The sequence below is a fragment of the Falco punctatus genome (genome assembly GCF_963210335.1).
Source record: "Falco punctatus genome assembly, chromosome: Z".
In the NCBI taxonomy this organism is placed as follows: domain Eukaryota; kingdom Metazoa; phylum Chordata; class Aves; order Falconiformes; family Falconidae; genus Falco; species Falco punctatus.
The window spans coordinates 13,567,460-13,584,024 of NC_137586.1; the positions used below are offsets into that span (position 1 = coordinate 13,567,460).

Below are 16,565 nucleotides of genomic sequence, written 5' to 3' on the forward strand. Positions count from 1 at the left end.
CTTGGCTTTATTGAACTTCATGAGGTTCACTCAGGCCCACCTCTCAAGCCTGTCCAGGTCCCTCTGGATGGCATCTCTTCCCTCCAGCATGTTGACCACACCGCACAGCTTGGTGCCATCAGCAAATTTGCTGAGGGTGCACTCAATCCTACTGTCTATGTCACCACAAAGACGCTGAACAGCACTGGTCCCAGTATGGACCCCTGACGAGCACCAGTTGTTACTGGTCTTCACTTGGACATTGAGCCATTGACCACAACTCTTTGAGTGCAACCATCCAGCCAATTCCTTATCCACTGAGTGCTCCACCCATCAAATCCATGTCTCTCCAGTTAAGAGACAAGGATGCTGTGTGGAACAGTGTCAGTTGCTCTTCCATCATCTGCCAGTGCTGTAACCGTGTCATAGAAGGCCACCAAATTTGTCAGGTACAACTTGCCCTTCGTGTTGCAAGTTCTGTTGGCTGTCACCAGTCTGAAGCATATGAAGGACCTAACAGGCACTAGCTCAAAGAGGCTGAGCCTCTGCCTTCCAGACAGTTTTATTTGCTTTCTTGCTACCAAAGACACAATATTTACAGGTCGTGTCCTTTGACCTGACACCCCAGGCCAAAACTATATCTAGTTGAACATTATGGACAGCTGACACCTTTCCCTGTATAAATTGTACTCATTACACTTGAAACAGGAGTTGCTAAGTCCCTTCACAATGCTACTTTACAAGTGCTTTATACATGTAGCATTTCAGGGCAGAGCAGAAAACAAGGCATTGAAATAGGCTAAAGGATGATTACAGATGGAGTATGTATGCTCAACCCATATAACATTTATGAAATAAAGAAAGTCTTACCCTTTCATATTTTTCCATAAGTTCTTTTCTGTGGCTTAGATATGCCTTTATATACATTTCTCTATCACAGACAACAGGCAAAAGAGTTTTTGCTGCCAGAGGAGGAGTACAGTTCATAATTATTTTTCTAAGAACAGAATTTACAGAGAGAATTTGTAATTCTTACTTCAGGAAAGCTCTCAAAGCATAAACATATTAAAATTTGAACCCAAGTTATTAAGTTAATATTAATTTTAGATTAAAAAATTAATACTAAAAGTACTCATTGTTTTCTGTGTTTATGCTTTTGTAGTGTTGAAAAGCTGGCCGAGGTTTCACGACATCACATTGAGAGTTCTAGCAAAATCCAGTATGAAATTATTTTAGAAGAAACTGATTTCTTCATCAGCACTGATGTAAAAGTTATTCCTGACCCCGTTCCTTTACCACATGTTCCACGTGTAGAGACCTCTGGAAGTGGTACTCTTACTGTTTCACAACTTAATGCACTTCATAAGCAGTTTCTACAGGTGGCACCTAAAGGTAAGAAAAATTTTTCCTTTTCACTCCTGAAGGATTGTGTTACCTACTTAAAATTTAAAGTAATTGCTAGGAGCAATTAAACATTAGTTACTTATATTGTTAAAGGTTGTGCTAAAATTAAAGATCTAAATAAAAACATATTTGCAGAAGGTTTAATTACTGTCAGTTTTACATATTGTAATTATAATTTTAATATGATTGCCATTAAAATAATGAAATACAATGTGTAATCATGTACTAAAAATTTTGGATCCAACTCTTCCAATGTTTTAAGGCCAAGAAAGCACAATTAAGTTGAATTTAATTCCTTATTCAGAGGAGAAATTCTAATTATATTTTGTGCGTTAATCCATTTTAGGGACAAAGATGTTTACAGTTTTCCTTTAGACAGTTGCATAACATCTTACCTATAGTGTGGAAGCATGTGTGTGTCTGTGTGTAAGCAGTCCAAACTCTTCTATAGACATTAATTTAGCAGATAGTATTGCATATATAATGCCATATGAAACTAAAAATCTGCACATTTACAATCATGGTGAGGTGAAACACAGGTAGCAGTTTGACTGTTCTTTCCACTTAAAAGGTTTTCTGTTGTTTTAAAATAATTTATTCATTAAGATATTTAAAACTAAAAAAAAATTTTGTCTAATACAAACTCTAATATTCTTGACATGTTTAAAACAGAACAACTATTTTCCTTGTACATTTATAACAAGCAAGAAGACAAAATCTTTATCTTTCTACAATATTGTCCTTTTGATAATAGTATTATACTCACTAAAATTACCCAAGATGATTTGCAGAGCTATGCAAAAAGGTAAATATATTGACTTATTATTGTCACCAGACAGTAAAAGAATGCTGCTGGATGTTCTCTGGGACAATGGTAAAGAGTTACTGTTTAAAATAAGGTCCCAAAGAATATGCAACAGCATTCTTCTACTGTCTGGTGACTGTTAAGTCAAGATATTTACATTTTTGGATAGCTGAATTAGGATGGGAAGCACAAGCTGTACAAGGCACCTTTTAAATACTTCCAGTTCTCTAACATACCTTAAGACTGCACAGATCACATCCCAGATTTCCTAAGGCAACCACTTCCCTTCATTACAGAGTCTCCACAGGAAGAGTTAAATCCTTCCTCTCCTAAAACATCAGGAAATCAGGAAATTTTTTCACATCCTTTTGTTTCCCCTTGTTCAATATCACTCCTCCTTAGTAAGTAGTCTCTTACTGAACAGAAGAGGGAAAAACACTAAACCACCCAGCATGGTGGCAGTGAAACTGCTGGACAGCAGCTCTGAAGGAGGTGAAAAGAAACAAACCAATCCCTGTCTTCGAGAACCTCTGAACAAATCTAGATTTGCTGCCAAACATCTTAGTCTTCTAATTCTTACTCACTTGAGCAGCCCCCTGAGCATTCATAATGGAAATCCACACAAACGAGCACACAAGGCATAGACTATAGAGCAAGTCTGAACAGAATAAATCTACCACTCTTCTGTACTATATTAATAGCAAAATTCTGAAAGTTCTTCTGAAAATAAAATACTAGGTTTATTTTCTGTAGCATTATGGAGATTACATGAAGACGAATTTTACCTAGAAATCCAAGCAAAACAAAGAGTGACAGAGGAGAATGTTGGAAGAAATAAATATGTAAACAGATTTCTCACAGGTTATTTGATAAGGATCAGAAAGATGTCTTTTCAAGATAAGTTTAACAAATTGCCAAAATGAAAGCAAAAAGTGGGAGTGCCAATATACTTTAAAATTGCATCGTACTTACAAAAGAATTCTTATAAAATTATAAACAGTTTTGTGTTTCCTAGGAATTTAAACTTTTAAAGAACTGCCGATTATCCTGCACACTTGGATCTCCATGGAAGCACATTATTCACCATTCTAAGCACCGATGGACAAAATTGGACCTTCCTCCCTACTGACACAGTCTTTAATTTGATAAGGAAATCCTTAAATTATTATTTTTTTATTGTTCCAAGTGCCGTTGCCCAAACTGAAGGTGGCTCTGCAGTATTTGTTATTTTCTCTAACTCTTTCGATAAATTTATTAACATTCCTTTAATATATTGCCTCAGGAACCTGCTGCTTTTTTATTTCTAGTTCTTTCTAGAACTGTGGCAGGCCTTAAATGGAACTACTAACAATTTTTTTCTTTTCTTTTCTACAGTGTCTTTGGATATGTTCTGTTCTTATCAACAAAATTAAACTAACTGTCTATTAGAACCCACCCCTTTTGATTCCCTTTAACGCTGTATTCTTCCTATGACCACATCTGTTGTCAATTCAATTAGCACACATCTGAAATGTCTCAATTTTCTTCTACAGGTTCTTCTTTAGAAAATGGTTTGCATTACCAAACAGATCAAAATAGATTATATTCCAGACTTTTGTCCTCCATCTTATAACTGAATTACACAAGAGAATTTTAGATTTTGGGTTTTTTTACAGTCATGATCCTCATGAACCATTCCATTTTGAATTATGGAACTGATTCTTCCTCAGAAATAAACTTCAGTCGGGTTTAAAAAACTTACATATCCAATATACAAAAAATGTTTAAAATGCTTGTTTATAGAACTAGATATGAGGCAGTAAAACATAGAGGACGTCCTATGACCAAATTGTATTACTATTTCTTTTCAAATTGTAGACTTGTCAATTGAGTTTTACTGTGTTAATAGATTTGGAAGAGATAGGCATATTATAGTGTGTGTCTGTTTCAGCTGAATTTTTGCCTTTTTAATAGAATACTGTGTTGAGTGGAATAGTCAGAATTATATGCTTACCTGAATAATGTCTATATATTATGTTTTCTCTTGGCGAGCACTTTTGTATAAGCAATTCAAGACCTTATAGTAATCCTGATGATCTCATCTTGCTGGAAACAGAGTGTGAAGTCTATACATGAGCACAGAAATAAGTTCATCATACGTAACTTATCTTTTCTAAGACTGTATATATTTTCAATGTTCTTTTTTTTTTTAATTTGTATACAGAGGAAGTATTTTTTTACTAGATAAATTATATAGGTAGAAAATGCCTAAACTTTTGGGATATAAATCCTTTAATCAGAAATCCAGAATAGATACAATACCTTTCCCTATAGATAATGCAACAACTGACTTAGTTTGACTTACACCTCCTGTTATGTCTCTTGTGATTCATGTATGTTGTTTAATTTCAGAAATCTGTGACTGCTTATGTGTTTAAAACTCTGTGCATCCAATTACTTTTATGAAATATATTTAACGTGTTTGTATGTGTTTCTGTGTATTTGAATATGTACACATGCGTATTAAGATTTTAGTCAGCATGGCAGAGGAACTCTCCTTTCTCCTCACTGCGTCTGTGCAGCAACAGTCATACCCTAGTCTGTGTGGTTCTAGATTTAAAATTCCAATTCTTGCTAATTAGTGAAGATTAGACATATTACATAGCAGAATCGATAACAATTAGTGAGTAAACAAAGTGAATATTTACAGTGAAAATCACCTTCAGGGTGCGATGCTTATCTCGGTGTCTTGGAGGGAACTAATCATGTTTGAGACTCCTGTCTTTTTCATCTAAGGACAGAAGTACCCCATATTACTAGCTTTTAAACTACTAAAATTAAATGAATATAGTTCAGCCTTGGGGGTTATTTCACTTATTCATCTCTTATAGCATTGCTACAGACTCTGGTGCATAACCTCATAGATTTTCATCCAGACTTTTAGTCAGAAATTGCTATGGAAACATTTTTTTCAGTGAAAATGGAGGGGAATAGAAATCTGCTTAAATGTTTTGGTAAAATTTGATGAAAAGAGAATAAAATGTTTACAAAATTTGCATCTCTGGTATAGGTTTACAATCTCTTCATATTTTGTTGCGTGTGTAGAGTTTTAATCTGAATGTTTACTACAGTTCTTGAGTTTAGGGAAATATTTTCATACAGGCACTGTATGAAAATATTCTGCTAACTGATGTGTCATTAAGAAATAGTCTATTTTGTATATCTGTGCCTTATAACTGAAACGTGAGGATTGTTCTTTATGTCTTGTCTCTTTAAAATTTCAGTCCTGGTTCGCAAGGTACACATTTAGTGTACACTTACACTGCTGTCATTGGTAATGATCCTTTTTGAATTTTTATTTTTCTGTTTTCAGTTTCACTTGTCATAATCTTAGTTTATTCTGTAATTTTTTTGCAGTTGTTTATGATGTTTCTGCACTGTTTTTTGAAAATATAGATACCCTTGTCCATGGCACCTTGTGTATCAGTGAATGATACTAATTTTAAAAAAGATTTTGATGAAAAACAGTTCTTCCCTGTGCAGCTTTTTCTACATTAGTTTTCATTTTCATTTTGTTGATGACAAAAATCAGATGTGAAAAAGAGGTTGCTTCATAAGTAGTACAGGCTGGTTTCCTTTTGTATCCTGTGTTCCTTCCATAGTAGCACTGCAACAAATCCCGCTTTTTCCCATGTTCCCAGCTTCCTCCCACTAGTCCATCTCCTGTTCCTTTCCATGTCTGTTAGCCTCATTTAAAAAAAAAACAAACAAGACAAACAACAACCAGCAGCTGTCTTTCATGTCATCTTACCTGCATGTTTTGCTTGCACAGAATGCTGTGTGTGGTCTGGAACTGAGTTTAGTCTGACTTAACGACTCTTGGCCACAGAGTGGGTAAAAGCTGGTCATCTCCCCAGTTTTTCCTCAATGGTAATGTTATGAAGATCTTTCTCTTGTACCTCAGAACAGATCTGAAAAAAAATTTGTACGACCTTCATAACTCTACCATACTGATAAACTTGGTTCAAATTGGCCATTCTGAAATTATCAATGGGGAAAAACAGGAAGACAGACAAATCGATATTTGTTCTCACAAACTGTATAATGCACATACAAAAATTTGCCCCTTCTTGTAAAACAGGAAAAAGTGGGTCACAAGGACTTTATCTTAAGATCTTTTAAAGCACCAGAAATGGTGTTTCTTTCTATGATTAACTTACTGTAATTGTTAATTCTGCCTGTTGAAGTACACATCACAGTAAGGAGGATGGGGAGTCAAGTTGTTCCCAGGTCATTTCCTCAGCGCTTTAGTTCTGCCATTTCCCAGCTAATAGATTTCTGGGTTTACTGTCTCAGTTCTGCGTGGAATTTGCCTTCATGGAATTATGTGACTGCTTTCTTTGCAAAGTTATGACCTTATGGCAACAGTGTACTAAAAGAATCATAAACTTAAATGCAAAAATTGGGAGATTCACAAGCTCTGGAGACAGAATTTTCAAAAACACCAGCTTATAGCATATGCTCCTACAAAATGTAACAATGACCATCTTGAGAACAAAATGTGAAGCTTATGCTGTTCTTTCTCAAAGCAGTACTAAAATAATTTAATGGTTGGACTTGATCTCAAAGGGTTTTTTCCAACCTAAATTTTTCTATGATAAATCTATTTTAAAAAGATCAGGTCAAACATCTGCCATGGAACATCTTATGCCTGTAACAGCTATTTGATTATGTATTTATGGGTTTGCTCCAAGTTAACTTGTCTGTTAATGTTAGGTGTAATGGGCATCTTAATAGGTTTGTGACTTCAGTAGTATCTTCTGGAGACATTTTGCCTGAAAGACCATTCTGAATTCCACTCCCTAGCTCTGTTTTTCTGTTTCAAAAAATCATATTGCTGCTGTACTTTACTGGTTGCATATTCTGACAAACTTCTGGTAGTCAAAAGGAAATTAGAGTCAAAACTGACCATTTCTTACTGACCAAGGGTCCTGGGTAGCCTCCAAGTGATTTAAGAGTAGATCTGTTTTCTTTGTTCTCTTTTATGGCTGTTCATTTCAAGTCACAGTCTAGTCCCAAATTAACAAAATAAATGTGGATTAAAAAAAAATTACAACTGATATTTATTAAATAAAACTATTTTATATTTAGTTGTTTCTTTTTAAATTATAGCCATAAGAGCACTGAAGCAATTTAAAAGCAAGACTAATTCTTCTATCAAGAGAGAAGGTGGTGATGGAGGGAAAGCGAAGAGAGATCTGGAACATCAGATAACAAAAAGGAATCGCCAGTTTCCAAAAATATGGCTAACAAAATACTCCTGGTTAAAATATGATGACGAAAGGGGAATAATGTTTTGTGCACCATGTCGTAAACATAATGTAGATTTGGGGGAAAATATTCACAATTTTTGTTCTGGCACTGATGACTTCAAACTTGAATTTATAAATACACACCAGAGTAGTGAAGCTCATGCCTGGGCTACCTGCATGGAAGCTGCCAGTACTGCTTCATCAAATGCAGCTTCTGCTGAGCAGATGTTAAAGAGCATGAACTCCATAACATTAGGTAGAGTAGAAAATATTTTTAGAACATGCCATGCTATTGCTAAGTCTGGTCGTCCCTTTACAGACCTTGACTGGATGTGCAAACTAGACGATATGAAAGGAGTGGATATTGGTTCTGTGTTTAGAAATGACAAATCAGCAAGAATGTTTATACATTTTATTGCTGAAGTAGAAAGAAGAGCTTTGAAAGAGAAACTGGAGAAATGTAAATTCTTTTCTGTTATTAGTGATGGAGTCACAGACAGTATACTTAAAGCAGCTGCAGTTGTGTACGTACGCTTTGCAAATGAAGGAAAAGTCCATTGCCAGATTGTTGGGGTTCAACCTGTTCACAAACCCGATGCTTCAGCTATTAAAAATGCAATTGAGGAAACGTTGCAAATAAATCTTCAGCTTAGTCTGGCAAGCCAAGACTGGTCAAGAAAATTAGTTGGGTTTGGAAGCGATGGGACAGATGTCATGGTAGGAGAAAACAGTAGGGTAGCTAAACTTCTGAGGGAAATTCAGCCTTGTGTACAGTCTGTGCATTGTTTTGCTCACCGGCTAAAGCTGGCTTACAAAGGAGCACTGAAAAATATTCAGCTATACAACATCTTAAGCAATGTCTTGAGAAGTTTGTATTACTTTTATCGTAACTCACCTCTAAATAAGAATAATCTCAAAGCCACATATGAAGCCATCAAGTTACGCCCAGCTGTTCCTTCTCGAATTGGAGGCTCCCAGTGGCTTCCTCGCCTACAAACAGCTCTACAAATTCTCCTTAAAGGTTATCCTGCAATTGTTCTACATCTGAGTAAGGTAAATGACACAAAATTTGGATATAACTTCAGGAAAAATTAATTGCTACGGCTAAGTTTGGTCTGCATACCTGATCCTTTCATTTTCTGTATTGATTTCCAGATTGAAAGAGATTCAAGATCCTCAAACCAGCAGAAAGTCAAAGGCCTTTTACACATCCTTCTGAGAATGGAGATAGTCAAATTTTCTCACTTTTTGTTGGATGTCATCAATGTCCTCAACATTCTGTCACGTGTTACTCTGGATCATGACTCTTCCATTGCAGACATATTTGCAACCATGCAGTCAACACTGGAAACACTCCACATGTATCAAACAAGGTCTGGCATTTCTAACAACTGAACAATGATCCCTTAGAATATAATAAAAGAGTATTATATGTTGTTTTGTGTTCTGTACCTTTCAGAGCTGGTCCAAAGGAGCGACTGATAGAGACCATTCAGCACTTTCATGGCTACCAGCTTGTTGGAAATAGAAATATTTCAGCAGTACGAACAACAGTACTAAGGAATTTGGTAAAGAGGCTACGCGATTGTTTTTGCGATGCAAGTCAAGATGTTTTAAAAGCAACTACTATTGGAAGTTTTAAACTATGGCCTGATAAAATTAAACAAGGTATAGAACTGTGATAGTGGCTATTTGAAGAGCACCTTCTAAACGTTTTACAAGCATAAAAATATTTTTGTTTTGCCTCTGTTATAGAATTTGGTGAAAAGGAAGTGTCTGTCTTGACTAAACATTATGAAGTCATTCTAGAAGCTGCTAGTGTGAAAATAGGTGAAGTAGAAACTGAATGGAACATGTTGAAAATAGAGTTGTACAACAGGTAATAAGAAAACTGCATTTGTGTCCGTTTATTGATTTACTCAGAAGGATGATGGAAATACATTTAGTGATAGTTGTAATTATACTTCTTACCATGCTTTTTAGATTTCAAAACATCCAGACCTTGACATGGGATGTGGTGAACTCAGATTACTCAAAGAAGTATCCCAACATCCTGACACTGGTAGATTTGATCCTAACTCTGCCAGCAAGCTCAGCTGAAACAGAGCGAGGCTTCAGTCAAATGAAACTCACCATGATGCATTTGCACTCTAAACTAAGGTCTGAAAGTGTGACGGATCTTATGATAATTCAGATGAACTCTCCAGATATCAAGAGATTTGACCCCCAGAAAGCTATTCATTTGTGGAATGTTACTTGGCAGAGAAAGAGAAGACTACAGGGAGGTGATATGATGACAAGTGAAAGATCAGACTACTCCTCTGAGTTTGATTTGGAGAGTTTCTGTGGAAGCGACTAGATGAAAATTGTTAGTTTTTATTTCAAAATCTTCTTGTAACGTACATGGACACTTCAACAGAATACCTTGCAGGGTTAATAAGGGTCATATTTTTTTTTTTCATAATGTATTGTAATGTTAAAATATGTCTTTTCTTCAGTTGCCAGTAGATGTTTGCATTTGCCCATCTTCTATTTGCCTGACTTCTATGAATCTGAAGACAATGAACAAAAATAATGTACATTGTTACCTTGGTGACATGCTAGAGGGGCAACTTGTAAATTCTATCTGATTGTATATTGCACTTAGCTGAGTCATAATATATTATAACCGCTGGAGTTAACCCTCATCTTATTATCAGTGTTTAATAGTTCAAGAAGCTTCATGGATTCTGAAAACCCTGATTTTTTTTTGATAAGTGTGTGGAAGATCAGTGCTTTATATCTGTCAAATGACTGCTTGACCTCTGTAGCCTATGAATTTTGGGTCATACCTTCTCTCCGTATCTGTATGTGTTTCTATTTTTTATTCTCTTTTGGATAAGGTTTAACATGACCTTTCACAGACTGTTGTCAGACTTGTCCTTCAGAAGACTTTCCTACAGAGGTAGAACAGGTTCATTTTCCATTGCTGATTATTAATTGCACAAATCAGTCTTCCCATAGGTAATACTCTTACAGCCAGCATATCACTAATTCACAGCTTGTACCACTTTTTTTCTCTGTAAAAATATTTGTGAGCATTGCAATAAGAATACTGCATCTTGATTTTTAATGTAGGAGCTAGAATCAGCATTGTTCAGCGAAGTATCTGATTTCACAATTTCATAATTCTACATGTTCTAAATGCAATTTTCTACTTGATAATTTCCAATCAAGGTAAAGCATACCAGCAGAATCTGTATCTACTATGAAGGAAAAAGCAATGATCTATAACAAAAGATAGCTAAAGTGCAGTCATTAATGACCCTTCTTAATTCTTCCAATAGTGATGAAGATGAAGTAGAAATAATTTGGGAGAAATTAATGTGTGGTCATTCACCTTTAAATCAACCCTTTTCTAAATCAAGATCAAGTCTCTAATTTCATCACAGTTGTTGCCTAGTAACTGCAGAAGATATATACATACATATATATAGTCTTGTTTTGTGTGTCTTGTATATATATTCATGGTACTTCTAGGTCTAAACAGGATGTCAGAAATAGAGCAGGTTTAGAGTACATGCCTCATTAAGGGATGTTTGTCCACTCAAGTAGAGTTGATTGGTAGGGAACAGAAAAAGAGATCAGTACTGTGCATTATATAGGTGACTATAATAGATCCATCATTGAAATTAATTTGTGATTTCTGTGGTAACAAAAATGTTTAGTCATACTTTACCTAATAAGCAACAGGATATATGTTCTACAGGGTACCTTATTAGATATACAACATTGCTAATTCTAAGGATTTTCTCTTAAGTCACATAATACCACATTTTAACTTTATGTCTTCAAATAGGAAGATTTTAACTATGATGAGATTAGAAAAAGTTTGAAAATGTGTCCCCAGAATGTCCAACAGTAGAAGAAAAATACTGAAGTAATGAACAAAACTATTTAGAACTTGTAACACTGAAGTCAATTCCATGGTGCACAGGGGCAGCATCACATTTTTAGTGTTAGGTCTGAAGATAATAGGTATATTGCCCTTGGAAAAATTGTAGCAAAACCTTATTATCATAACAAGTAGTTGGAGGGGGATATCAAGAAGTCATCCGTATCTGAACATGGGGTCTGGTTTAGTCAATCTATATCCAGTATTTGTCCTTGTTCTTCTTTGATAAGCTTTTAAAATAGTCCACTGTAGAATGTGTGGGGTTTTGTCCTTAGTGCTTTGATGTCCTTATTATGTGGGTTTTTAGTATTGTCTGAAATGTTTTTGATGCAAATAAACTTTATGTCCTATCATTCTTCCTAACTGGAGCTATGGAGCAGGTGTTATCCCTATCCTCTTTGTAACGTCGGTTTTAACTGGAAAACTACTGTGTTTTCTCATGATCTTCCTTTCGTAGATGAAACAAGCAGAATTCCTTCAACCTTGCCTCTTAGGTCATGCTTTCTAAGCCTGTGATGATTCTTACTGCTTTCTTCTTGGTACTCTTTAGTTTCCATACATCCTTCTAGATCTGCAAATTCCAAAATTGTATGCCAGCAGAAGCCTTAACATCTGAAAAGAATGCAAGTGATTATATCCAATATCTTCCTGTGTACTTTCTGGTGATATTGTAATCTTCCATAATCCCTGGAGCTTTTTCTACAGAAATTTCTTTGTCAGTAAGATTCCTACTGGGACATTTATGCAGTTCATTCTTTCAGCCCAGTGTGGCACTTGACATTTATTCTTATTGGATAGTGTCCTTTTTATCCTAGACTATATCTCCAATTTGTAAAGTTCACTGAATTCTAATCCTGTTCTTGAATGTGCTTTAAGTGCTTTCCTGATTGGTTTTGTCTGCAATGTAGTAAGTGTATTTATTTGTGCAGTCTGTTTCCTCAAAGTGCTTAGATCTGTTTCCAGTGAAATTTACTTACTGATCTTGACCATCTCTCCAGTTTTTCAAAAGCTTTTTGAATTCTGATTCTTTTTCAAAATTGCATGCTATCCCTTCTAATTATAAGTGGTTCTGCGCATTTAATAAGTTCATTTTCTATTCAGTCTCCTACATCAATCAACAAAAACCTGTTAGGTATGGTTGGGGGGTTTTTTTGGACTTAACAAAAAGATCTTGTAAAGAGCTTACCTGTTTTGAAACCAGTCTTGTTAAGTGGACAAAGCCAATTCTGGGAATTGTTTTCACATTCTTTCCCAGAGGACGTTATTTCCTTTTACCCTTGCAGAGTACTGTTTGCAGATACCAATATTATTCTCTCAGCACCATCTGTGTAGCTGCCCACTCGTATCATCTTTCCATGATTATAAAGCATTGGCAACCCCTGAATTAAATTGATGAATCACCTTTTGTCTTGTAGTATAATCAGATATTTTAAACAGTTCCATGCTCTGTAGCATAAAAATACATTCAATCTAGACAAAATATCTAAAAATACATTGAGAAAACTTATTTGGTATCTTTTGTATATGCTTACAAGGGATTTCCTCTCTTTCTCAGACTTCCTCATTCCTGCTAGGTATGTCATGAGGAGGATTTAGGTCACACTCCGTTTGAAGTTTGTGAACTGTTATAACTTTTTGACAACACTTCGGAATTGTCCCACTTCAGATGTTTCAGGAGGAGGTGGTAAAGTAAAAGGAATTACCCTACAGCACATCAGCAATTCTGCTATTAATAAAGTAGCTTAGCTCTGAATGAAAGAGAAGGTTGTTTCTCCATATTTATCACAGAGGAAGAAAAATGGGTAGACACTGCAGGTCACCTGGCAGTGCATACATTATTTCTTGATTCGAGTTCTTTAATATCGTTACCCCTTAAATACTTAGGTACGTTTCTGAAGTCATGTAGCCTCACAAAAATGACATGACGATATTAGTATCCTTTTAGAATTTTGTGCAGAAGACCAAAATTTAATTTCTTTTTAGGAAGCCAGAAACTCATAGGGAATACAAGAACAGCATTTTTTATGGTCATATAGGGAAACCATAGTAGGAATTGAACAATTTAAACCACAAGATAATGTGAAAGAAAGAAGCTAGATTGCCAGATTACTGGGGATCACATGTGGAAAGGGAAATGTTTAATAAACCATGAAATAAAAATTATAATACCTGGGCTTTTCATCATACATCACTAGAAAATTTGAGACTGCAAATAAGATATTAGAATTTTTCCTGTTATTTTAATATAAAATTTTCAGTGGCTCCTTAGTGGTCTATAGCTTATTATCCCCATGAACCACTAAAAAGTTACCTGGTTTATTGAATCTTCTGTGAAGTCTCCAATAATGATACTTCTGTGATGTAGACTTTATTGTGCTGCATGGTAATAATCTGATTTTTGGGACTTGAAGCTCTTGTCAAAATACAAGTTTCTGCTTACCTTAAAATTATTAAATCAGCAATCCAAGAAGCTTCAGTAAACAGCCTAACACATGATTTTTAAAAGGTGTTCTTTCTCAAAGTAGATAACTCAGAAACCCTCAAGAGACTACGTCAGAGCACTGTTACCAGTTTACTGATAGTTTTTCCCAGCTTTTGTGTTCATGCTGAAATTTGTTAGGACAAGGGCTTCAAATCCAGATTTTTCACCGTTCCTTTGTCCTGTCCCAACAGACGCTAAGCTTCCCAAATCTACTTTTTTCCTTTTCTCTCTAAGGTTATATGATTTCTCTTCTGTATTAAGATGTTCTGAGGGCATTACTCCTGGCTGCAGAGGTTGTAGGCTATTAATTGAAATTGACCACTTGATTTTGAATGCTGACATTATGAAATCAATATTTGAACACATTCTTAATATTCCTACCACTTAAATCTTTCTTTGTAAACTTAACAAATTTTACTTCACATTTTCTTTTCAAAGAAAAAAGTTGTTAGCCATAGAATGTGTGCAGCTGTGCCTTTTTAAAAGGAAAAGAAATGTGACTGTAAAAGGAAAAAACTTTAGTAAGTCCTTCTAGTATTTCACTGATTGTATTTGCTTTTAAAGGTAATCTGAAAACTTACTGTTTAACCCTGTGGAAGTGATCATAACCTGGCCAAATCGGCTTCATCTCTCAAAATTTAGATCACCTGAATCTTGGTTAATGTAGAGGTTTCACAGTGAATCCTTACTGAGCCAGCAAAGTCCGTTTCTGAAAGAAAAGACTTGTGTATGTCTGATAATTTTGGTATACATAATTTTGTGTTGTAATACTGTGCATGAAGTTCCAAGTTTCTATTTGCTTATAAGCAAATCCATGCCCATTAAAAATAAATAAAGAAGTTTTGTTGCACTTACTTATTTTTATCTGATTTCTTTAAATAAAATTAACAGAGATATTTATAAATCCCACAAACCAATTCTGGGAAGTTCTTTAAGCAATTCAGTTTGTTTCAAAGTTTAACAGACAATGATCTGTGTTTCCCATCCTATTCTCTAATGCTTGCTTTCAAGAGTAGAGATAGATTTATGACTGATTAAAATAGCGCATAGTGAAGGAAAAGGTTGATAGGTATTCAATACACAGAGTATGTGTGTGATTGGTATTTGTGTACTGCTCACCAAGTGTCAGTGTAGACTAAGAGGATTGGTTAGTGATCACAGTGCGGATCAGGGCAAGCATCAAAAGAACTGCAATATATTGGAATATTAGACATTTTGCTTTTAGACAGGCCACACGGTTTATTCTGAATGAGAAAATTTTACATCTGACTTGAAAGATATTACCACTATTAATAGTACATAACAGCAAAATAACTATTTTCCCATATGGCCATTAAAATAAAAAAATATATTTCCTTTAACAAAAGAAGACTATTTTAAATGGTAAATAGTTTTTTTATATGTATTGACTTTCTTTTATTAGGTTTTATACAAAAGGAAGTATTTATTGACTTGATTAATTTGAATCTTGGAACAAATTGCCTTCCTGATGCATGGATGAACTTAACACTTCCAGATGTAAGTTAACACCTATTTTCATATCAGTTAACTACTGGTTTGTGCAGAAGATGCAGTGTTGTCCTTACTGTGATAAAGTCAGGAGTGTAACTATTAAGGGCATTATCAGTTTTCCCTTAAAATTCTTTTTCTTTAGAGAAAGGTTCTGGAAGCTACTGTGCCAGAAATAAAATGCTTTTGTCAGCACTATATTTATTTATGATTTTCAAATTCTATCAGTTCCTTTAGACACCATTGAAAATTCATTTCCAAGAGTTAAATTAAGACTGTTTATGTTCTTCGTTCCAAGACAGGAGAATAAAATCTTGAGCTGTATGACCTTAAACTTACTTACCCAAGATTTTCAGATTTAGGAACATGAAAAATTATTAGTCTTTCCAGATCTTCCATCACTGAATTGTCTGATTAATTTTACTTTCAAATGTTGCTGGTAAGTCTATGGAATGAAAAGGTTTACTTGTTTTAGCATATTTTCATTATTATTTCTGAAAGTAAGCCATGATTCACATTAAGATTTTAATTGGATTTTACATGAGGGAAGCAGCTTTATTCAAATATTGTTCACACAGATGAAATGCATTAATAAACATTGTAAAGTTTCTGAGTGACGGTTTTCCACTGTTTAGTGAAAATTAGACACAGCTGTCATCATCAGTATATAAAAAACTAATCTTAGCACAGGAGATTAATTATATGTGGAAAACTATGAGTCAAACATTGTTTATTAATAGACCACATGTGCTTGTATCCCATGTTCTTTACTCTTTGAGAACTTTTAAGTGCTTGTAAGTACTATTTTAATTTTAATAACAGAATTTCCTTTCCTTAAGAGCACTGTTTTAAAATGAGTCTTTTATATTTATAGTGAAAGCAAGAATTTATATGCAAAAGGAAATGCATGAAGCATGAGCTAAGCTGTATGCTTGTTCTGCAGAAGCTATTCTGAACTGAACTCACCATTTCATCATTGTGTGACTTAATAACATTTCAAATAAGTTTTCAAGGTATAGGAAATGGTGCTGTACCTGCCAGTGTTAGGGCAGATGACATCTACGGCATTACCAAATTGTCTGTCTCTGAGTTGCCCCAGACCCTTCTTCTCGTAGACACGCTACCTCCTTCTTGAAGTCCATCCTGGAGCAAATGGGACAC

The 16,565-nt window shown here is 35.0% G+C and overlaps 2 protein-coding genes across 2 annotated transcripts in view; both read left to right on the forward strand.

Moving 5' to 3' along the window:
* Positions 1-3,297, forward strand: part of SPEF2 (sperm flagellar 2) — a 58,863-nt gene extending 55,566 nt beyond the window's left edge. The window contains exons 28-29 of the mRNA XM_080372163.1: positions 1,142-1,371; positions 3,189-3,297. Coding sequence (XP_080228289.1) covers positions 1,142-1,371; positions 3,189-3,211 — 253 coding nt within the window. The 3' untranslated portion in view covers positions 3,212-3,297. The remainder of the gene's footprint in view (positions 1-1,141; positions 1,372-3,188) is intronic.
* Positions 3,298-6,948: 3,651 nt separating this feature from the next.
* LOC308056787 (zinc finger protein 862-like) lies at positions 6,949-15,277 on the forward strand (the record flags this gene model as incomplete). Its single annotated transcript, XM_080372623.1, has 6 exons — positions 6,949-6,964; positions 7,340-8,532; positions 8,635-8,852; positions 8,939-9,147; positions 9,235-9,358; positions 9,463-15,277. The coding sequence occupies 6 exons, from the start codon at positions 6,949-6,951 to the stop codon at positions 9,836-9,838; spliced, it is 2,136 nt and encodes a 711-aa protein (XP_080228749.1). The 3' UTR covers positions 9,839-15,277.
* Between the last annotated feature and the right edge of the window lie 1,288 nt (positions 15,278-16,565).